This window comes from Sphaeramia orbicularis, chromosome 12 (assembly GCF_902148855.1).
Source record: "Sphaeramia orbicularis chromosome 12, fSphaOr1.1, whole genome shotgun sequence".
Taxonomy (NCBI): domain Eukaryota; kingdom Metazoa; phylum Chordata; class Actinopteri; order Kurtiformes; family Apogonidae; genus Sphaeramia; species Sphaeramia orbicularis.
The window spans coordinates 23026625-23051190 of NC_043968.1; the positions used below are offsets into that span (position 1 = coordinate 23026625).

Below are 24566 nucleotides of genomic sequence, written 5' to 3' on the forward strand. Positions count from 1 at the left end.
AGTTCACAGCCATTTATGGGAACAAGTATGTGTCATTTTTGCGCATGTTGAACAAAGACTTCCTCATTTTGCTGATAATTATTGCAGGTTTTTAAGAGACTCTCTTCACTCTCCTGAGGAACTTGACTTCTCTACAGACCTTGTGAAAATGTAAGTCCAGACACAAAACTTTAACACTTGATTATTTTCTTTATCTATTGTCAAGATGGGTCGAGTTCAAGGCCCTAAAGGTCACAGCAGGCACCAGAAGGCCTCATACAGAAGTGCAACACCCAGCATTTTAACCAATGTTAAGTATAGCTTAGTATTAACAAGATGATTTAAGCTGATGTATTACATTGAATTTGATATATGTAACTGCAACTAATAAGTATGCTTAAAGGTAAAAGAATAATTAAGAATGTGCATATTTGTGCTTACTGATATGTATTATGTATGTAAGGACGTGTCTTTAGGTTAAGTCAGGACATGTTTTACACAAAATAGAGGTAAACTTAGGAGAAATCTAGCAGAAAAGGAGAACTAAAGTAAACAACACCGAGCCATCTGCTGCTGACGCTAACTGATGACGGTAAAAAAAGAGAACTTTCTTAAAAAATAAGGAACTTTCCCTAGAGAAAAGAACTTTCTTCAAAAAGGAGGAACTCGGCCGCGAACATCCGGCCATTGACACGGAAAGAAGAAGTTTGGCCGAGGACATCGAACTATGACCAGGGAAAAGGGGAACTTCCAACGGAACCATCTGGACACAAATCATCTAACGATGAAGTCAGCAAGGCGTAGCCTTGTAACGAAGTCCGATAAAATCAGAAATAACTATAATACCATTTCAGAAGTACTTGAAGCCTCACACAGGCTAGAACTCTGTATCAACAACGGAGTAAGATTAGACTCCGAGTTACGCTCTTTTGAGACCAGAAAAGATCGGCCGGGAGTTGTTAATCTTTACTTCTCAACTAATGCTGGAGGTTCATCTGACAGAATAACTTTGCATCGACGGATCGAACTTTTAAAAGCAAAGACCTATTTCTTCAGATGACAAAGGACCAAAGACTCTTAAAAGGTAAGAACTGTATTTTAAGAACTTTTACCCTCTTATGGGGAACATTTGCCGACGGACCATCTGTTTAACAGACTTTCGGTATTTTTCTCCACTTTGGCCCGGACTGGAAAAGAAGAAGAATTTTTACATTTTCTTATTTCTTTTCTTTTACCCAGTATCTTAAGGCAAACTCGACAGCCCTGATCAAGCATGCTGAGGATGTCTTTTTAAATTGAATTACTTTTTACCCTTTTGACTTTTTACAGAAATTAGATTAAATTTTGTTTTTAATTTTTCTACATTTAACCTATTTCTGTAACTTCTTGGCTTTTTCCCATTTAGGTTTCTGATACCGATTAAGCTCAAATTTTTGATTTTTACTCTTCACAATTCTTCGGTTTTTGTAACTTTTTCCGATTAATTCTCGGTAAGTGATAATCCTATTTTTCTAAATTACTCAATTGTCTATTTTTACTAGATTGGATATGGGGCCATTATTATAGCAATATTATTTGCAAATGCGTGTGGAGAGTTGAGTGTCCGTATTTCAATCTGTCTGTGTGCAGTCGGATTTGCAAATGTGTAAATGAATCTGTAAATGCGCGATGAGATTTGTGTGTCTGTACAACAATCTGCAAATGTGTAAAACAACTTGTGTGTGTGTAATCAGATTTGAAAAGTCAAAGTATTTTCACCACAAGACCCAGAAATACAGACAAATCATTGGTTACAAGTCAAGCGGCTTCTCGATTGGCTCTCTTTACACACGTGAATTTTGCTACACTTCTGCCGTGCCAGATCCACAAATGCGCAGCGGGATTTGTCTGTAAAACCAGGGTTTGCGTGCCTGGGCTCAGGCTGCCCTGGGCTCAGGCTCACAGGCTCCCTCATTCCGGCTGCGATCGGCTTTGCTCGTTCTTGTACCTGACCTGAGTTTACATGAGTTGAGCTTGCAAGGTTCACCAACCTGCCACTAAAAATCGAAGAAGAAGATTAATCTTCTTCTTCTTCACAAGGTGGATTCCATGACCCTTTTAAAACGAACAGTGAAAGATCTTTCACTGTGAAAGATGAGCCCAGGGCAGCCTGAGCCCAGGCACGTAAACCCTGGTTTTACAGACAAATCCCGCTGCGCATTTGTGGATCTCTCTCGGCAGAAGTGTAGCAAAATTCACGTGTGTAAAGAGAGCCAATTGAGAAGCCGCTTGACTTGTAACCAATGATTTGTCTGTATTTCTGGGTCTTGTGGTGAAAATACTTTGACTTTTCAAATCTGATTACACACACACAAGTTGTTTTACACATTTGCAGATTGTTGTACAGACACACAAATCTCATCGCGCATTTACAGATTCATTTACACATTTGCAAATCCGACTGCGCACAGACAGATTGAAATACGGACACTCAATTCTCCACACGCATTTGCAAATAATATTGCTACAATAATGGCCCCATAATTGGACCTTTTTCTAAATTCTGTTGTAATTACTATTTTTATATTTTCAATTATTGGACACTTTTTCTAATTTTACAATTCCTTAGGAATTCAAATCTTTTTTGACAACCTTGTAGTTTCAAGAAGTTTTTGATTTTTGTTCTCATTCATCCGATTTTTTTCTCGGTTATTGGATTTTCTACGAATTCATTCCATTCGAGTCGTTAATTTAGATTAATTTCAGATTTTATTTTGCAAGATCCTATTTTCCGATTTATCCGGATTTACAACACCTTTCAATATTGATCTTTTTACCAATTCGTAATTTTTCCTTTTTGCAGAAGTTAGAGAAATATTTATTTTTATTTGGGAACTTTTCCAATTTTAACTTTCTTTCAATTTTTGATTGATGAAATAGGTCTTTTAACCTCACCATTATTATTTTTATTATTTTTATTTTTTCCCCCTCGAGAACTACAAGCTATGCAACCACTGAAACAATTTCAAGGACTGATAGACTGAACTAATGGGATGTGGGTTATCAACCGGAATGTAGTATTAGATGGATTAAGATTAGTTTTAGACTCGGAGCTTCAGTTTATGGATTTATTTTTTGATTGAAATTTAATTCATGCATATGATGTGCTTTGCTAAATTGCCTACAATAAATTTATAAAAAGTAAATTCTAAATTCTCCTTGAGTTGTTTCCATATGTAGTATACTAGGTTGGGGAATGTAAAACGCTAGGTTTATTGTGTGCATTACAACAAAAGTCCTGAAGGTATTTTAGCCTAAATCCACCTACCATTTTTATGTCTCAAAAGCCTAATATTCCTGGCTTTTAAATTACTACCTGTCATGTAACAAGTGCACTAAATCCACGAAACAGCTATCAACCAGCTGGGCTAATGTCATCGCTGACCACAGAGCGGGTCTCTCCTGGCGCCAGGTGAGATCAGGACCCTATTTAAACGGAGAGCTGAACCACGGTAGTACCGAGGATTTAACACTATAATTAGATTAAATGTGTTTTGGTGGAAGTTACATAATTTTTAACTTTAATCCACCAAACTCTTCCTGTCACTTTCTTTTCTATTTATCACTTCCTGTTTTATGTTAATATGGAAAAAAAAAGACTGAAATAAAACTGAAGAGTAAACGGAGAAAAAAGTTTTTACGGGGATCAGTGTTTTAGTGGGTGTTTAAGGTTAAGATATAACAAATATGCAGAGGATTTTGTTTAGAATCATCGGCCTATTTTTTTTTCTTTTTTAGTCAAACAGATGGCTGGAGCTCTGAATATCCTCCTCACTCTCTGTTTGCTGCATGGTAAGTTCAGGTCCAGTTTCACATCTGAAACTATAGAAGAGTATAGAGGAGATCAAGCAGAACCATAAACTAAGGTACCCCCATATGTTTGAGTTTTGCATTCGGAGTTTAAGGATTGACAGGATATTAAAAGATATGTTAAAAAAAAGATTGTTGAAATATATATATTTTTTTTAAATCTGTTGAGTGATGCTTTAGATCCTAGACTTACATTTTGCAGTTTGTAATTGTCTTTTCACTGTTTTGTGTTTCAGGTGTCTTAAGTGCAGACTTTCAGATCTCTTTACCAGAGACAATAGAGGCTGTAGCTGGATCCAGTGTGACCATATCCTGTTCCTTTGAAATACAAGACGAATATGAACAAGGCTTAGATGATACATGTGTAGCAATGTGGAGAAAAGGAAACTATGACGATCCTGAATCTGACATTTCATCTAGATTTACCACAACAGCAACAACAGAAGACTTAAAAAATAAAACCTGCACCTCAACTATAAATAATATACAAATTGCAGACAGTGGTACATATTTTTTCAGAGTGCAATGCAACAATCCAACGATATATACTTATCCATCAGGTGTGAATATTAAAGTCAAAGGTGCAGACTTTCAGATCTTTTTACCAGACACAATAGAGGCTGTAGCTGGATCCTGTGTGACCATACCCTGTTCCTTTGAAATACAAGATGAATATGAACAAGGCTTAGATGATACATGTGTAGCAATGTGGAGAAAAGAAGACCATCGCAATCCTGAATCTGACGTTACATCTAGATTTACCACAACAGCAACAACAGAAGACTTAAAAAATAAAACCTGCACCTCAACTATAAATAATATACAAATTGCAGACAGTGGTACATATTTTTTCAGAGTGCAATGCAACAATCCAACGATATATACTTATCCATCAGGTGTGAATATTAAAGTCAAAGGTGCAGACTTTCAGATCTTTTTACCAGACACAATAGAGGCTGTAGCTGGATCCTGTGTGACCATACCCTGTTCCTTTGAAATACAAGATGAATATGAACAAGGCTTAGATGATACATGTGTAGCAATGTGGAGAAAAGAAGACCATCGCAATCCTGAATCTGACGTTACATCTGGATTTACCACAACAGCAACAACAGAAGACTTAAAAAATAAAACCTGCACCTCAACTATAAATAATATACAAATTGCAGACACTGGTACATATTTTTTCAGAGTGCAATGCGACAATCCAACGATATATACTTATCCATCAGGTGTGAATATTAGTGTCAAAGGTATGTTTTTAATTCAGTCTCTAAACCATTTGTGTTCCATTTATCTTTGTAGTTTTGTTCATTTATTTTATAAATATTATATATTTAAAGTCGTGTTTATTTGGTGACTGGTCTATATGTGATTTCCCACCAGGTGATCCTCCTAGACCGACTCTGTCTCCATCTGAACTGGAGGTGGAGGAGGGGGCCTCAGTGAGTCTGCAGTGCTCTGCTCCAGCTCCCTGTCCATCTCTTCCTCCGACTGTGACGTGGACCCCCAGTCTGGGAACCAGTCAGGAGACACTGATGGACAATCAGGACAAAACTAAAGTCATAAAGTCTGTTCTGAAATTCACTGCCTCTCACCTCCACCACGGACAGAGGTTCTCCTGCACTGCTGACTACAGGAGAGAAGACAACAGGGTGGTGTCATCTGTTAACCAAGGATGGACAGCTCATGTCAAATGTAAGTGAATTTTAATTTAGTCCTTCACTGAGAGTACAGAATTTTTTTTTTTTTTTTCCGGAAATGCTCACTTTCAATTTTCTCATAACATAATCCTGCTTATCCTACTTCATAATTGATGGCTGTAATCATTTTTCTCACCAGTGTTTTATCTGCATAATACAGTAATACACAGTACAATGTACTCTCATGTTCTGTGTGTCACATTTCAGCACCTTAGCAAATGAGTGAAATGTCTGACTCATCACTAGTCGCTTTTCCAGTGGACCTCTGGACAAAACTTTACCAATATTTACTAAATATTTGAAAATACAGAAGTGCATAATGTCAGTTTTTCCGTTAAATCACAAATGCGATGATTTGTTTATTATCGCAAGGTGACAAAAGACATCATTCCATTAACATGGCAATGAACGTAAATATGGTGTTAAAGTACGATATATTCTTATTATTATTAGGGACCGAGCTGAAAGGTAAGGCCCTCTCATACAGTGAGAGGCCTTGCCTGCAAGCAAGGCCCTATTGTTTTTCGTTCATTTTTTTTATCATTATTATACTATCGTCACTTTAAACTGGATTTTGACCCTCTAAACATGCTCAAAAACTCACCAAATTTGGCACACATGTCAGGCCTGGGGAAAAATTTTATAAAATGAAAAAATTAACCCCATAGTTGCCAAAGTGGGCTCTCTAGCGCCACCTATGTGAAAAATGACAACAGCCCTAGTGGCCAGCAGGAATGTCGTAGAGACATGGAACCAGTGCCAAAATGTTTGTTGGATGAAGCACTACAAATGATACACTGACACTGATGACCTATCTCCAACAGGAAGTTTGCAATATGCCTTTCAAAATAAAATTTTCAAAACTAACTCCGATGACACCGTTTGTTGTATTGACTTCTAAATAGTGCCAAAAGATAGAGTGAACCTTCCTCAAAATCTCGTACCTTTTCCAGGACTGTCTTCATTTTTCTTTAGAAGCCCTCAAAGTTGCGATGTTTGGAACTCATTTTTCACTTTGGACTTTTTCCCCACATGTGACATATCTATCCGTTCACAGGACTCAGCACAACGCTCACATACAAAAATTTCTGAGATAGGATGTACGGTTGTTGATTTCTAACAATTTGTTTATGGGTCATTCCAGAATTGGAGGACATTTGGGCTTCAAAATTCTTGAAAAATAAACCTTCACTTTTCTAGTTTTCCAATATATATTCATCAGTAATAGGTAATAAACAATCAAAGGCTTGATTGGCTCAGCTTACACATCAATGGTACAATTTTTATTACATGCTTTATTTGGTGTTTGTAATACTTGGTGCAACCCTGTTACCAACACTAAGGAACCTGAAAAAAGGGCATTAATTAATTTCTTAAATGTAATTCCTTTTCCATTAAGTAAAGAAAGTAACATTCTCTCTGAATAACCATTTGGTTTCACATATGACTTGATTTAAATTAATTTTAGCAACTTTCAAAATCTGTCTCGGCCAACTTTTCAACATTGGCATGTTTCACTTTAACAATTTCAGCATTTATTTTACAATATTTACTCTGACACATTTTGCATATAATTACATAAACTCTTTAAAGGACAATGGGTCAAACCCTTTTGAGCTAGGAAAGTAATTTATGATTATTTTCAATTAAAATGACATGGTAACAGGGTTGAAATTAGGGTAACAGGGTTGCATGAAGTAACAGCTACATTATTTCTGATTATAGATCATTATATAAAAGTGACAAATACTCAAGACATCAAAGTATTCTTTGAATAACTTTTAATACTTTCTGTCAGCACTATTTCTCAAATAACTACCCCCCCCCCAAAACAAACAAACAAACAAACAAACAAACAAACAAACAAACAAAAATAATAATGGGGGGGCTTATTTCAGGAAAATTTTTACATTCAACTTTAGCCCTGATTTTCTGATGCAACAAGATGTTCTAAGCACTCCTGTGTATTTTTGTTTTTTTTCTTCATCCAACCCCCCCCCCCGAAAATTACTTTTTCAGCCCTGAAAACATGGGGTTTTTGTCAACTTTCAAACCTTCTTCACTTTTGATAAAGTACAATGTAACAATCTGCTCATGCTGGGCTCTAAATGTTTTTTTGTGAGACATGTCATGTCTTCAGAGTGCTTTGCACTACAAAAGGTGTAGTGTCAAGGTCAAATTATAGGTCAAAGGTCACCCAAATGGTCCAAAATGCATATTTCATGGAATGAAGCTGTTAATGTGGGTTCTTCCAAATGTTGGGCTCAGGTTTTCTCCTCAGAACACATCTACTTACCTTAAACAACTGACATTCAATAAGACACATTCAACACAACTGTTTCCTCATGTATTCTTCATATAGACATGTCAAAAAGAACAAATGGTAGTTTCACATGACTTTGACATTTACATGTAAATGTCCTGTTGTGGGTGACATGGTGGTGCAGTGGATAGACCTGGTGCCTCACAGACAGACGGTCCTGGGTTCCATTCTAACACCAGTCGATGGGGGTAGGACGTTTCTGTGTGAAGTTTGCATGTTCTCTCCGGGCACTCCGGTTTCCTCCCACCATCCAAATACATGCTCTGATAGGTTAACTGGTTAATCTAAATCACCCATAGGTGTGAATGTGACAGTGATTGTTTGTCTCTATATGTTCAGTCTGTGATGAACTGGTCACATGTCCAGGGTGAACCCCGCCTTCGCCCATCAGTAGCTGGGATAGGCTCCAAGTGACCCCTGTGACCCTAGTGAGGAGAAAGTGGGTTCAGAAAATGAATGAATGAATGAATGAATGAATGTGTTTCCCGCCACACTAATGGCGGCAAATTCAAATGGAATGTACATGTTGCAATATTTTGTCTGTAATGTGTCTTTAAAGGGCCAAAGGCCTGGGAGGATCCCACCAGGAAACCAGAGGGAACAGAACTTAGGACAGATTTGATAAAATGTCAGAATGGTATGAATTTTTGAAAAAAACTAGGCTTTTTGGTGACCTTTAACCTACAACATGACCTTGACATTAGACTGTTCATAGTACAAAGTACTCTTCCAATACCATATGGCACTTACAGGATCATTAAATGTCCCATCATGAACATATTTATACACTGCACTAGACGAAAGAGTGGAGAAGCTGGGAAAGTTGCAATTTTCAGAGTTAAAAAAGTAATTTTCGGGGGGGGGGTTTGGATGAAAATTTCAAAAAAATTACACAGGAGCGCTTAGAACATCTTGTTGCATCAGAAAATCAGGGCTAATATGGTATTTGATATTAAGCCCCCCTTTCCTCCTTCCTTTCCTCCATTTCTGTCTTTCGTTTAGTAAATGCTGTTTTCTCCTCTGTACATCAGCATCACGCTTGGCCCGGTAGCATCTCTGCTTTTCAGCAGCACTCAATGGTGGGCCACACTGTAAGAAAAAAAAATTATCTAACTGAATTTAGTGTCCCCTATTATGAACTGTAACTCATTGTTTATATATAGTTTGATTTATGTCAAGTTAATAATCCCATCAAGGTAGTTGCTGCAACCATAATCCATTTGGACTACCATTAGGAAATAAAAGGAAACAATACAGTCTGGAAAATTCAGGAATGTGTTTACAATATGTAGATTAATTAAATTCTATCTCAGATAATGTAAATTATTGACTTGAACCATAAATAATAGTTTGTAAAATCTGAGTAAACTGGAGGAGATGCAACCCTGTTAATGTAGTGCAACCCTGTTACTCTAATAACAGTAACAGGGTTGCGAGTAACAGGGTTGCAAATCCAGACTAATGTTAGCTTTTTCTCAGGCATAGAAGCTAGCTACTTAGCTAGCTGTTACTGCTGACCAAGAGGACACACTTACTTATGTAAATAAGTAAAGAAAAAATCAAAAAGAATTTGTCTTATCCTATTAATATGGGTAACAGGGTTGTGTGAGGTAGAGTGAGACATTCAATCAAGGCTCACAATCTTATGAAAATATGAAAAATAGAAGAGAGGACATACCTTTGCTCTACCCATTCTTTTGGAAAACTGTTTGATGATGTCAATTCCAGCATATCATGCGATTCACTGCTTTCTTCTTCTTCTACCATGCTAAAAGGTAACAGGGTTGCGTGCATGTTGTGGGACACAGGTTACATGTATAATAATTATTATTAAAAAATATTATGTTTATTAAAAAAAATATTCCTGCAATTACAAGAGACAGCAATGAAACAAATCATACCAAAAAAATGACATTTAAATTTCATTTTAACTGTTTTATTTGAGATTCAATTTGATCATTGGGGGGGTGGGACAAGTGAAAAATGGCATTTTAGGGGGTACTCCAGACTTATTTGGTATTTTTAAAACTATTTACAAACATTCTTTTCTCCTAGTTTTTTAGATTTGGTCTCAGAACAAGTAAATTTACACAGAAACCCCATGTTTTAGTATTTTGTACATGGATTATTTAAAATTTGATGGGTGGGATGTAAAATGTCCTCCAATTCTGGAATGACCCTTATTTTCATACTTTTTCCACTTTAGACTGCCATTTGACCCCCTTAACATGCTCCAAAACTCACTAAATTTGCCATGTATGTCATGGCTGGTCAACACTTTGATTCAACATCAAAATTAACCCCTTAGGTGCCAAAATGGACTCTGTAGCGCCACCTATGTACTAAAAAACACACAAAATCTGCCCTAGCGGCCAGTAGGAATGTCACAGAAACATGAAACAAATGCCAAAATGTTGGTCTGATTGAGCCCGACAAATCATACACTGACACTCATGAGCTAACTCCAACAGGAAGTTGGCAATCTGCCTTTGAAAGTTACTCTACGTTTCTGCAATTACTGCTTATTCATTTCTGACTTTTGACACAAAAGTTATACCTCATTAAATTCCCACAAGTCTGCAGAATCCAAAAGTGAAAGAATTTTTCAGATACGACCTATGTGACCCATGTGGTGCTGCCTGAGTACATTATGAAAATGTCCCATTCAGATGTTTATTGTCCTTGTGTTATTCCTTTTCCATATGAACCCAGTAGTCATGAATTAGTGGTTTAGATTCATCAGCTAATACTATGTGTGTTGTTGATATATCATGTTAATGTCACCTGCACTGTGGTGTTAATACACTGTAACGAATAAACAAAGAAGAACAATCAAAAAGATGTCAACACGGTGGTGTAGTGGAGAGGACTCGTGCCTCACAGCAAGAAGGTCCTGGATTCGGAGAGGGACCTTTCTGTGTGGAGTTTGCATGTTCTCCCCATGTCTGTGTGGGTTCTCTCTGGGTACTCCGGCTTCCTCCCACCATCCACAGACATGCACTGATAGGTTAATTGGTTAAACTAAATTACCCATAGGTGTGAATGTGACAGTGATTAGTTGTTCGTCTCTATGTCAGCCCTGTGATGAACTGGGAACATGTCCAGGGTGTACCCCACCTTCACCCACAGGTAACTGGGATAGGCTCCAGCACCCCCCGTGACCCTAGTGAGGATAAAGCTATTTATAAGATGAATGAATAAAAAATCAAAAAGTGTCACTCACAAGGACCAACTGCTGAAAAAACAATCCCACTCACTTGTAATGGGGTCCTACATTATCTAATATGTAGTTGGATAGTCTCATAGTACAGTGTCTGTATAAAACACAGACATGGAGGAAACTAAATAAAGGTGTGACTGGACGGGTAGAACTAAATTTGCTTACATGTGAAATTTGGAACAGGTTGATTGTCTGCTTTACGTTCATTCTGGAGTCCAGGAACTACCACCACGACCAGCCACCACTACTAACTACACTCAGGGAAACGTTACACAGGTTCAAACATCAGACAGCAAACTTGACCCAGATCTCTGTTGTTTTATTGATATCAAAAAGCTGTGAAACTTAAAAAATAAGATAAATATTGTTTTTCTCATTTGTTTTAGACCGACCTAAAAACACCACAGTCTTGGTCAGTCCATCTGGTCCAGTTCAAGAGGGCACTAATGTGCTTCTGAAATGCAGTAGTGATGCCAACCCAGCAGTACAGATCTACACATGGTACAGAGCTGATCCACAACATGAGACTCTAATCCACGCCGGACCTGATTTAACCATTACTGCATCAAGAAACACTGGTGCTTTCCTCTGTCAGGCTGAAAACGAACTGGGAACTGGACGGTCCAACAAGACAAACATAGATGTTCAATGTATGTATCACATTTTTAAAATCTGTACATTCATCAACCAAAAGAGGTGTAAAGGTCAGATTTTAATGGAAGATAATAAGGCTGAAAAAACATTAATCATAGAACTGAATTTTGTGAACCGCAGGGAGAATAAATGTGAACACATTTTGGTCAATAATACATAAATTGCACAATGTAAATTTTTTACTTAGAGCACAGAGGAAAAACAACAGTGTGGGGGTCCCTGGACCCATTTATACTTACTTACAAATATAGTTTAGCTTTTTTCTGTGCTTTCTATATTATCCCAAAAAAAAAAAAATTCCCCTTTTGTTTTCTTTTCAGATCAGTAAACTTCTTGTCAGCTGTTCTGTTTATTATCATTTTGTCATCGTCCAGTAAAATATTGGTGGCTCAACATGTGTTTCATGAGTAATGTCATGTTTTATGGACAGTAGGATATTGTTGATGGACAGTTTATTGTCCTTCATAATGACAGCTCAGACAATTAATATTTAGGTGACAGTCTTTTATCAGTGTCTTTTTACAGAGGATCATATTCACTGGAATAATTCCAAGTTAAATGTGAAATTCCATAATGTTTGTTTCCTGAATTTGACTAGAATATCAGAACCAGTAGCAATCTTGTGTCAGATGAAAATATAAAACCTATATTTTTATTATTAATTCATTTTTCAGATGTACCCAAAGAAACCAAAGTCTTGGTCAGTCCATCTGGTCCAGTTCAAGAGGGCACTAATGTGCTTCTGAAATGCAGTAGTGATGCCAACCCAGCAGTACAGATCTACACATGGTACAGAGCTGATCCACAACATGAGACTCTAATCCACACCGGACCTGATTTAACCATTACTGCATCAAGAAACACTGGTGCTTTCCTCTGTCAGGCTCAAAACGATCTGGGAACTGGACGGTCCAACAAGACAAACATAGATGTTCAATGTATGTATCACATTTTTAAAATCTGTACATTCACCACCCAAAAGAGGTATAACCCAGCAGTCATGAATTAGTGGTTTAGATTCATCAGCTAAGACTATGTGTGTTGTTGATATATTATGTCACCTTCACTGTAGTGTTATTACACAGTAAAGTATAAACAAAGAAGAAAAATCAAAAAGATGTCAACACGGTGGTGTAGTGGAGAGGACTCGTTCCTTACAGCAAGAAGGTCCTGGGTTTGGAATGGGACCTTTCTGTGTGGAGTTTGCATGTTCTCACCATGTCTGCGGGGGTTCTCTCCGAGTGCTATTCTAGAAACGACAGCGCAGACCTCTGCCAAGGCAGATCAGTGGGCCCCCATGGGCCAACCACCACCACCCAACCACCACCCCCGATCGCCATCAAAATTTAATCATTTGTTCCTTGTGCCAGTATCAACATTTCCTGAAATTATCATTCAAATCCAGGGCACTGATCTGCCATGGCAGAGGTCTGCGGTCTCCGAGTGCTTCTAGTTTACGATCATTTTGTCATCGTTCAGTAAAATGTTGGTGGCTCAACATGTGTTTCATGAGTAATGTCGTGTTTTATAGACAGTATGATATTGTTGATGGACAGTTTATTGTCCTTCATAATGACAGCTCAGACAATTAATATTTAGGTGACAGTCTTTTATCAGTGTCTCTTTACAGAGGATCATATTCACTGGAATAATTCCAAGTTAAATGTGAAATTCCATAATGTTTGTTTCCTGAATTTGACTAGAATATCAGAACCAGTAGCAATCTTGTGTCAGATGAAAATATAAAACCTATATTTTTATTATTAATTCATTTTTCAGATGTACCCAAAGAAACCAAAGTCTTGGTCAGTCCATCTGGTCCAGTTCAAGAGGGCACTAATGTGTTTCTGAAATGCAGTAGTGATGCCAACCCAGCAGTAAAGATCTACACATGGTACAGAGCTGATCCAGAACATGAGACTCTAATCCACACCGGACCTGATTTAACCATTACTACATCAAGAAACACTGGTGCTTTCCTCTGTCAGGCTCAAAACGATCTGGGAACTGGACGGTCCAACAAGACAAACATAGATGTTCAATGTATGTATCACATTTAAAATCTGTACATTCATCAACCAAAAGAGGTGTAAAGGTCAGATTTTAATACAAGATAATAAGGCTGAAAAAATATTAATCGTAGAATTGAACCTTGTGAACCGCAGGGAGAATAAATGTGAACACATTTTGGTCAATAATACATAAATTGCACAATGTAAATTTTTTACTTAGAGCACAGAGGAAAAACAACAGTGTGGGGGTCCCTGGACCCATTTATACTTACTTACAAATATAGTTTAGCTTTTTTCTGTGTGTTCTATATTATCCCAAAAAAAAACAATTCCCCTTTTGTTTTCTTTTCAGATCAGTAAACTTCTTGTCAGCTGTTCTGTTTATTATCATTTTGTCATCGTCCAGTAAAATGTTGGTGGCTCAACATGTGTTTCATGAGTAATGTCATGTTTTATGGACAGTAGGATATTGTTGATGGACAGTTTATTGTCCTTCATAATGACAGCTCAGACAATTAATATTTAGGTGACAGTCTTTTATCAGTGTCTTTTTACAGAGGATCATATTCACTGGAATAATTCCAAGTTAAATGTGAAATTCCATAATGTTTGTTTCCTGAATTTGACTAGAATATCAGAACCAGTAGCAATCTTGTGTCAGATGAAAATATAAAACCTATATTTTTATTATTAATTCATTTTTCAGATGTACCCAAAGAAACCAAAGTCTTGGTCAGTCCATCTGGTCCAGTTCAAGAGGGCACTAATGTGCTTCTGAAATGCAGTAGTGATGCCAACCCAGCAGTACAGATCTACACATGGTACAGAGCTGATCCACAACATGAGACTCTAATCCACACCGGACCTGATTTAACCATTACTGCATCAAGAAACACTGGTGCTTTCCTCTGTCAGGCTCAAAACGATCTGGGAACTGGACGGTCCAACAAGACAAACATAGATGTTCAATGTATGTATCACGTTTTTAAAATCTGTACATTCACCACCCAAAAGAGGTATAACCCAGCAGTCATGAATTAGTGGTTTAGATTCATCAGCTAATACTATGTGTGTTGTTGATATATTATGTCACCTTCACTGTAGTGTTATTACACAGTAAAGTATAAACAAAGAAGAAAAATCAAAAAGATGTCAACACGGTGGTGTAGTGGAGAGGACTCGTTCCTTACAGCAAGAAGGTCCTGGGTTTGGAATGGGACCTTTCTGTGTGGAGTTTGCATGTTCTCACCATGTCTGCGGGGGTTCTCTCCGAGTGCTATTCTAGAAACGACAGCGCAGACCTCTGCCAAGGCAGATCAGTGGGCCCCCATGGGCCAACCACCACCACCCAACCACCACCCCCGATCGCCATCAAAATTTAATCATTTGTTCCTTGTGCCAGTATCAACATTTCCTGAAATTATCATTCAAATCCAGGGCACTGATCTGCCATGGCAGAGGTCTGCGGTCTCCGAGTGCTTCTAGTTTACGATCATTTTATCATCGTTCAGTAAAATGTTGGTGGCTCAACATGTGTTTCATGAGTAATGTCGTGTTTTATAGACAGTATGATATTGTTGATGGACAGTTTATTGTCCTTCATAATGACAGCTCAGACAATTAATATTTAGGTGACAGTCTTTTATCAGTGTCTCTTTACAGAGGATCATATTCACTGGAATAATTCCAAGTTAAATGTGAAATTCCATAATGTTTGTTTCCTGAATTTGACTAGAATATCAGAACCAGTAGCAATCTTGTGTCAGATGAAAATATAAAACCTATATTTTTATTATTAATTCATTTTTCAGATGTACCCAAAGAAACCAAAGTCTTGGTCAGTCCATCTGGTCCAGTTCAAGAGGGCACTAATGTGGTTCTGAAATGCAGTAGTGATGCCAACCCAGCAGTACAGATCTACACATGGTACAGAGCTGATCCAGAACATGAGACTCTAATCCACACCGGACCTGATTTAACCATTACTGCATCAAGAAACACTGGTGCTTTCCTCTGTCAGGCTCAAAACGATCTGGGAACTGGACGGTCCAACAAGACAAACATAGATGTTCAATGTATGTATCACGTTTAAAATCTGTACATTCATCAACCAAAAGAGGTGTAAAGGTCAGATTTTAATACAAGATAATAAGGCTGAAAAAATATTAATCGTAGAATTGAACCTTGTGAACCGCAGGGAGAATAAATGTGAACACATTTTGGTCAATAATACATAAATTGCACAATGTAAATTTTTTACTTAGAGCACAGAGGAAAAACAACAGTGTGGGGGTCCCTGGACCCATTTATACTTACTTACAAATATAGTTTAGCTTTTTTCTGTGTGTTCTATATTATCCCAAAAAAAACAATTCCCCTTTTGTTTTCTTTTCAGATCAGTAAACTTCTTGTCAGCTGTTCTGTTTATTATCATTTTGTCATCGTCCAGTAAAATGTTGGTGGCTCAACATGTGTTTCATGAGTAATGTCATGTTTTATGGACAGTAGGATATTGTTGATGGACAGTTTATTGTCCTTCATAATGACAGCTCAGACAATTAATATTTAGGTGACAGTCTTTTATCAGTGTCTTTTTACAGAGGATCATATTCACTGGAATAATTCCAAGTTAAATGTGAAATTCCATAATGTTTGTTTCCTGAATTTGACTAGAATATCAGAACCAGTAGCAATCTTGTGTCAGATGAAAATATAAAACCTATATTTTTATTATTAATTCATTTTTCAGATGTACCCAAAGAAACCAAAGTCTTGGTCAGTCCATCTGGTCCAGTTCAAGAGGGCACTAATGTGCTTCTGAAATGCAGTAGTGATGCCAACCCAGCAGTAAAGATCTACACATGGTACAGAGCTGATCCACAACATGAGACTCTAATCCACACCGGACCTGATTTAACCATTACTGCATCAAGAAACACTGGTGCTTTCCTCTGTCAGGCTCAAAACGATCTGGGAACTGGACGGTCCAACAAGACAAACATACATGTTCAATGTATGTATCACATTTTTAAAATCTGTACATTCACCAACCAAAAGAGGTGTAAAGGTCAGATTTTAAAGGCTGAAAAAATATTTTAAACAACATAATTTCAATCATAGAACTGAATCTTGTGAGCTACAGGGGGAATAAATGTGAACACATTTTGGTCAATAATTCATGAACTGCACAATGTGAATATTTAATTAAGCCCACAAAAACTTCTGGTCAGGTGTTTAGTTACCTCTGCCAAGTGTAACAGCGGAGGTTGTGTTTTCATCAGGGTTTGTCTTTTGGTTTGTCTGTTTGTCTGGTTAGCAAGATAAGTTATGGACGGACTTGGATGAAATTTTCAGGAAATGTTGATACTGGCACAAGGAACAAAGGATTAAATATTTAAATTTTGGTGGTGTTGGGGGGGTGATCTGCCTCGGTGGAGGTCTGCGCTCTCCAAGTGCTTTTCTAGTTTATTATCATTTTGTCATCGTCCAGTAAAAATGTCGGTGACTCAACATGTGTTTGATGAATAATGTCATGTTTTATGGACAGGATGATATTGTTGATGGACAGTTTATTGTCCTTCATAATTACAGTTTAGTCCATTAATATTTAGGTGACAGTCTTTTATCAGTGTCTTTTTCCAGAGGATCATATTCACTGGAATAATTCCAAATTAAAAGTGTAATCCATAATGTTTGTTTCCTGGATTTGACTAGAATATCAAAACCAGTAGCAATCTTGTGTCAGATGGAAATATAAAACCTATATTTTTTATTATTAATTCATTTTTCAGACGTACCCAAAGACTTCAAAGTCTTGGTCAGTCCATCTGGCCCAGTTGAAGAGGGCACTAATGTGGTTCTGAAATGCAGTAGTGATGCCAACCCAGCAGTACAGATCTACACATGGTACAGAGCTGATCCACAACATGAGACTCTAATCCACACCGGACCTGATTTAACCATTACTGCATCAAGAAACACTGGTGCTTTCCTCTGTCAGGCTCAAAACGATCTGGGAACTGGACGGTCCAACAGGACAGACATAGATGTTCAATGTATGTATCACATGTTTAAAATCTGTACATTCATCAACCAAAAGAGGTATAAAGGTCAGATTTTAATAGAAGATAATGAGGCTTAAAAAAATCTTAATCATAGAATTGAATCTTGTGAACCACAGGGGGAATAAATGTGAACATATTTTGGTCAATAATTCATAAATTGCACAATGTAAATTTTTTACTTAGAGCACAGAGGAAAAACAACAGTGTGGGGGTCCCTGGACCCATTTATAGTTACTTACAAATACAGTTTTGCTTTTTTCTGTGCTTTCTATATTGTCCCAAACAGACCAATTCCCCTTTTATTTTATTTTCAGATCAGTAAACTTCTTGTCAGCTGTTTTGTTTGTTGTCACTTTGTCATCGTCCAGTAAAATTCCATAATATCTATTTCCTCGATTTGACTAAAATATCAGAACCAGTAGCAATCTTGTGTCAGATGTAAATATAAAACCTATACTTCATTATTAATTCATTTTTCAGATGTACCCAAAGAAACCAAAGTCTTGGTCAGTCCATCTGGTCCAGTTCAAGAGGGCACTAATGTGCTTCTGAAATGCAGTAGTGATGCCAACCCAGCAGTACAGATCTACACATGGTACAGAGCTGATCCAGGACATGAGACTCTAATCCACACCGGACCTGATTTAACCATTACAGCATCAAGAAACACTGGTGCTTTCCTCTGTCAGGCTCAAAACGATCTGGGAACTAGACGGTCCAACAGTACAGACATAGATGTTCAATGTATGTATCACATTCTGATATAATCTTCATCTGGTTGGATTTAATGCAGCAAAGTGTCCCATAATAACTGTAGATGATATTTTATTAAGGGTCTATGCATAAGTGGTGTTGGACTGGGGCTTAGAATATTATTGTGCACAAATTCTTTTGTTTATGCTCGTTGTCTGGACCAAACTGAATGTGAGTTGACAAACAACACTCATCTTGACATTGACTTGTGGAAGATGACTAGATAATCATAACCAGATATTTACTAGAAGTCATGTTAGATTCTTGTAATATGACTGGGTGATTTGTAATGTAAAGTATGTCAATCATTATAAAGCAGCCTCCAATAGAGATAATAGACAATGTAGGACTGAAGGATGCAGTAGATTATTAGTACACCACTCACTGTTATTGTTCATTTGGAAGACTTGCTGATAGTTCAACTTTATATAAATATTACCACAATAACCCCCCTCACAATAGACTTTTTGTGTTCCATCATGACAGAGTTAACCTGAGTGTGTCTTTGCATTTTTGTAAACCTGATGAAACACTCGTCATCACAGTTGCTCCACAGATCCTGTCCCCGTCCAACTGCACCAAAGCTGCAGCAACAGTCAGCTGTTCCTGTTCCACTGTGGGAAACCCTTCTCCCAGATTACAGTGGTATTTGGACGGGCTATCTGTGAATCACTCGGACAAGGTAGACATCAGCAGTGAGTCTCTGAACGGCACAGGTCTGAGGAGCACCATCACCATAAACCTCCCACAGAAGCTGGATCTGTCCACTCTGCTCTGCCACAGCAGGAACTCTGTGGGTTCTACCGTTGGCCAGTTCTATTTCTATACTTTTGAGCAACAAACTCCTGCAGTAGGTCAAGGTTAGTGATGGTTTTTCTGGTGTTGTCCATTGGAATGAAAAGACTTATACTGTGCACAGTATTTGTGTGTCATTATTTCAAGCAGTCGTGTATACAATGGATACAGCTTTTTAACTTCATGTATGGAAGCAAATCTGTGTCATCAGAGATTGAAAGGTTGTATTTTGCAATAATTTAGGTTGAAAGGTTGTATTTTGCAGTAATTTAGGTTGAAAGGTTGTATTTTAGAATAATTTAGGTTGAAAGGTTGTATTTTGCAATAATTTAGGTTGAAAGGTTGTATTTTGCAATGTTTTTTTTTTTTTTTGAATGGTTGTATTTTTACACAGAGTTTCATATTCTGAATTCAATTATTCAAAAAAAAAATTTTTTAATTCAATATTCTTAATTACAATGTGTTTCAAATTCAATCTAAAAAAAAAATCGATATAACATCTTGACCAGGCAAAACCAATGGAGTACGGAGCCACTCGATCTAACTTTCACCCAATCATACGTCGCGCTGAAGATCACGTGATGCTCACTCAGCAGCACAGGACGGGACTCCCGTGAAAAACCATGCTCTTGTTTCGTCGCCGTGCACATTCTTGGACCTATTCCCGGTTGCACTGCTTCTTCATGATGGGGAACAGCAAGACAGGGTCTGGTACTGGAGACGCTCTCAAAGAAGCAACTGCTGCTCTTGTGTTTACAGTCCTATCTTGCAATCCACAGGCGAAAGACACAAATATTCACTCTGTGGCATGTGTCATAAACATAAATATGTGGGTTTCTATTGGACATACGTAGAAACACAATGGAAGAATAGTCTGTAAACAGATAATTAGTGAGGTCAGCAGAGCGGTATTGTTATTCAAATTTATGTGAGGCATAAGAAAACACAGACAAAATGAACTTTATGCATTTCAAATGGGTTTATTCACACTGAAGTATAAAATAACTAGGCTCAAATACAAAATGCTTTAAAAACTTGACAAAAGGGAAGAAAAATCCAGGTGCTGTTGCTGTGAATCTGCCTCCTCGTCCACGGACAACAACTGTAAAGAACACAACAAGAAACCATGGTTTAATCGGACATGTTCTCCCCAGTGTGGACAATAACCCTGTCTACTGGAACTGGGTTCAGTTAACTACTCGGTTCAGTTCTGACTTTTATGAAACCACCGAGAAACACCGTTGGAGACAACACGGAAATGTTACTATTAGCTTGTTGTTAGCATACCACTAGCTAGCGCTTTAACATCCCTAATGTTTGTACTTCACTTTCATCTCTAAAGTCGACTTTCTGTGAGCCATTAACCATGTGTTTTAGAAACAAAACTTACCAGTATCGTCTGCCGCTGTTAGAACTACAGACTCACCCACAATCGAAAGCCTCCAGTCCGTGTCTGCTGTGTCCCAGTTCAGTGCACCTGTAGTTGTAATGAGACTAGTACAAAGGCTGAACCCAAATGCAAGACCAGAACACAGATGACCAATTGAGAGTGTTTATTAAACACAATCACGGTAGTAAAAACACAGCACAAAATTGTTAACACGTCTATGAAGGCGTGTGATACTGGACTCTTCGTCCGGGCTGTGAGCGGAGAATATGGATGGTCAGCACGGCCGAGCCGGAGGATTCCCGTCAACACCCCGACTAGGGCAAAACAGAGGATAGTCAAAAAACAAGCCAGGTCATACACAGGAGGGCAATTCAGGAGGCAACGGGACATGAGGGAAAGGCTACTCACGGTCAAGGTCCAGGCGAGGGTCGAAACACAAGGTAACACGTTGGAGGCTGAGGTAGTCAGGGAATAGGCAGAATCAGAAGTCGATGTACGAACCAGGTCAGAACCAGACGAGCAGGCAGACAAGGAACAGGCAGGATCGGTGGTCGGAAGGCAAAAACGGGTCAAGAACGGGCAGACAGACTGACAGGTATCCAAAAACGCTGGTAAGTGAGCACACAAAGGTAGAACACAAACTGGCAAAGGAACAGGGGAAAACACAGGGTTTAAATACACAAGAGGGCGGGAAGACAATTGGACACAGGTGGAGATAATCAGGGAGGAGTCTGGTAATCAGGAGCAGGTGAAACAATCAAGGAGGGGAAGTAAAGACACCAGACATGACACATGAGGGAAACTTAACAAAATAAAACAGGAAATGACAGAGAAAACAGAAAAGACAGACACAGTCTGGGAGCAGACATGACAGTACCCCCCCCTCTAGGGGACGGCACCGGACGGCCCAGGAACCTCCGGGTGGCGGCGATGAAAGTCCCGGATCAGGTCCGGGTCCAGGATGTAAGAGGCGGGCACCCAGGAACGCTCTTCAGGGCCGTATCCTTCCCAATCCACCAAGTATTGAAATCCTCTTCCCCGGCGACGGGCCGCTAGGAGCCAGCGTACAGTGTAGGCTGGACCTCCATCAATGATCCGGGGTGGCGGTGGTGGCTGGGTGGGAGGAACTAACCGGCTCTCCTTAGCCGGTTTAACTTGACTCACGTGGAAGGTAGGATGAATCCTCATGGTCCTAGGTAGCTTCAGACGGACAGAGACAGGATTAATAATTTTTGAGATAGGAAATGGGCCCACGAACCTGGGTGCCAATTTGCGGCTCTCCACCCTCAAGGGAAGATGACGGGTTGACAGCCACACACGTTGGTCGCGCTGGTAGACCGGGGCTGGAGTCCTGTGCCGGTCTGCAGCTGCCTTGTAGACCCCCGAGGCCTTTAACAGAGCTTGTCTGGCGCGAATCCAGGTCCTCTTGCATCTCCTTATCAGCGCCAGAGCTGAGGGGACACTGGCGTCCTTCTCCAGGGCCGGGAACAGAGGAGGTTGATAACCACAAACTACATGAAAAGGAGACAGACCAGAAGAAGCACAGGGCAGCGAGTTGTGGGCATATTCAACCCAGATCAGCTGGCGGCTCCAGGAAGCAGGGTTGTGGGAGGCCAAAACTCTAAGACCGGCCTCCAGCGCCTGATTGAGCCGCTCAGTCTGACCATTGGACTGTGGGTGATAGCCCGAGGACAGACTAACAGACGCCCCAATAAGGGAACAAAAAGCACGCCAAAAACGTGCAACAAACTGAGGACCTCTGTCCGAAACAATGTCTCTGGGAAAACCATGTAATCGACAGACATGATATAACACCGCCTCTGCTGTCTCCTTAGCAGAGGGGAGCTTAGGTAGTGGAACAAAGTGAGCCATCTTCGAAAAACGGTCAACAATGGTCAACACAGTGGTATTTCCATCAGACGGGGGCAGCCCCGTCACAAAGTCTAGTGACACATTAGACCAGGGTCTACTGGGAACAGGTAGAGGGTGTAATTGACCAACCGGAGGTTTATTGGAGGTCTTACACGCAGCACAGACGGGACAGGCAGCGACATACTCCGCCACTTCTTTCTCCAAAGCAGGCCACCAGAAACGCTGTTTAATAACGAAAACAGTCCGCTGAACTCCCGGGTGACATGTCAGCCTGGATGTGTGAGCCCAGTGGATGACCTGCGGGCGGAGGTGATCAGGGACAAACAGACGGTCTGGCGGAACGCCAGCCGGGATATCACAGTCTTGTAAAGCATCAATAACAGATTTCTCAATCTCCCACTGCACCGCCCCCACCACACAGGTCTCAGGGAGGATAGGTCCCGGTTCAGAATCAGAGTTGACGGGCATGAAGAGTCTAGACAGAGCGTCAGGCTTCACATTTTTAGAACCAGGCCGATATGACAGTGAAAAGTTGAATCGTGTAAAGAACAGAGCCCACCTGGCCTGACGGGAGTTGAGTCTCTTAGCCGACCGCAGATACTCTAGGTTTTTGTGATCCGTCCAGATCATGAATGGTATTTCGGTCCCCTCCAGCCAGTGGCGCCATTCCTCCAGGGCCACCTTGATGGCTAGCAACTCCCTGTTGCCGATGTCATAATTACTCTCCGCTTTCGACAGTCTCCTGGAGAGGAAAGCGCACGGGTGAAGTCTGTTGTCCTTTGGGGAGCGTTGCGAAATGACTGCCCCAACCCCCAGATCAGAGGCGTCCACCTCCACAACGAACTGATGAGCTGGATCCGGAACCGACAGAATGGGGGCCGAGGTGAACGCCCTCTTCAGCTTCACAAACGCTGCGTCAGCTTCGGGATTCCATCTGAAAACGGACTTGGGAGAGGTTAGAGCATGCAAAGGGGCAGCCACACTGCTGAACCCCCTAATAAACTTCCTGTAGAAATTAGCAAATCCAAGGAACCTCTGGACATCCTTACGACTGGTGGGCGTGGGCCAATCCCTGACAGCACTGACCTTGTCTGGGTCCATCTGGACACTCCCCTCCGCGATGATGAAACCCAGAAAGGAAACAGACGGGCGGTGAAACTCACACTTCTCAGCTTTTACAAACAGTTGATTCTGGAGCAGTCTTTGGAGCACCTGGCGGACATGCTGGACATGTGACCTCTCATCCGAAGAAAAAATAAGAATGTCATCCAGATACACAAATACAAAAACATTGAGCATGTCACGTAACACATCATTGACTAATGCTTGAAAAACAGCGGGGGCGTTAGTGAGACCAAACAGCATCACTAAGTACTCATAGTGTCCACTTGGGGTGTTAAAGGCAGTCTTCCACTCGTCCCCTTCTCTGATTCTCACCAAGTGATATGCGTTACGGAGGTCTAACTTGGTGAATACTTTGGCCCCGTGTAATAGTTCGAAGGCTGAAGACATGAGGGGTAACGGATATCTATTACGGATGGTAATGTCATTAAGGCCACGATAGTCAATACAAGGGCGTAGCGTCTTATCCTTCTTGTCGACGAAGAAAAACCCTGCCCCAGCTGGAGATGAGGATGGTCGAATCAGGCCGGCCGCCAGGGACTCATCATTATATTTTTTCATAGCGGCCGTCTCCGGACCAGACAGAGAATACAGCCTCCCCTTAGGGGGGCAGGTACCAGGACGCAAATCAATGGCACAGTCATACGGTCTGTGAGGGGGCAGCGCAGTAGCGCGTGACTTATTAAATACCTCTTTAAGGTCGTGATAACACTCAGGTACCTTACTAAGAGCAGGAAACACCGTCTCCAGCTCCTCCGGAGAAATGACAGGAGCCACAGTGACCTGGACTGGCTTGGACAGAGGGTCAGGATCCCGGACCCCCTCACGAC

General features: G+C 39.9%; 1 protein-coding gene across 4 annotated transcripts in view; it reads left to right on the forward strand.

Moving 5' to 3' along the window:
* Nucleotides 1-569: 569 nt before the first annotated feature.
* The window catches only part of LOC115429163 (B-cell receptor CD22-like), a 29459-nt gene continuing 5462 nt past the window's right edge, over nucleotides 570-24566 (forward strand). Inside the window, exons 1-13 of one of the 4 annotated variants that reach the window (XM_030148413.1) lie at nucleotides 571-1063; nucleotides 3757-3810; nucleotides 4065-5081; nucleotides 5215-5526; nucleotides 11461-11724; nucleotides 12403-12666; nucleotides 13508-13771; nucleotides 14447-14710; nucleotides 15552-15815; nucleotides 16490-16753; nucleotides 17532-17795; nucleotides 18285-18548; nucleotides 19103-19417. In XM_030148413.1, coding sequence (XP_030004273.1) covers nucleotides 1036-1063; nucleotides 3757-3810; nucleotides 4065-5081; nucleotides 5215-5526; nucleotides 11461-11724; nucleotides 12403-12666; nucleotides 13508-13771; nucleotides 14447-14710; nucleotides 15552-15815; nucleotides 16490-16753; nucleotides 17532-17795; nucleotides 18285-18548; nucleotides 19103-19417 — 3838 coding nt within the window. In that variant the 5' untranslated portion in view covers nucleotides 571-1035. Of the gene's footprint in view, nucleotides 1064-3756; nucleotides 3811-4064; nucleotides 5082-5214; nucleotides 5527-11460; nucleotides 11725-12402; nucleotides 12667-13507; nucleotides 13772-14446; nucleotides 14711-15551; nucleotides 15816-16489; nucleotides 16754-17531; nucleotides 17796-18284; nucleotides 18549-19102; nucleotides 19418-24566 lie in introns of all 4 variants that reach the window. The other 3 variants (XM_030148415.1, XM_030148414.1, XM_030148416.1) reach the window with 3 other exon arrangements.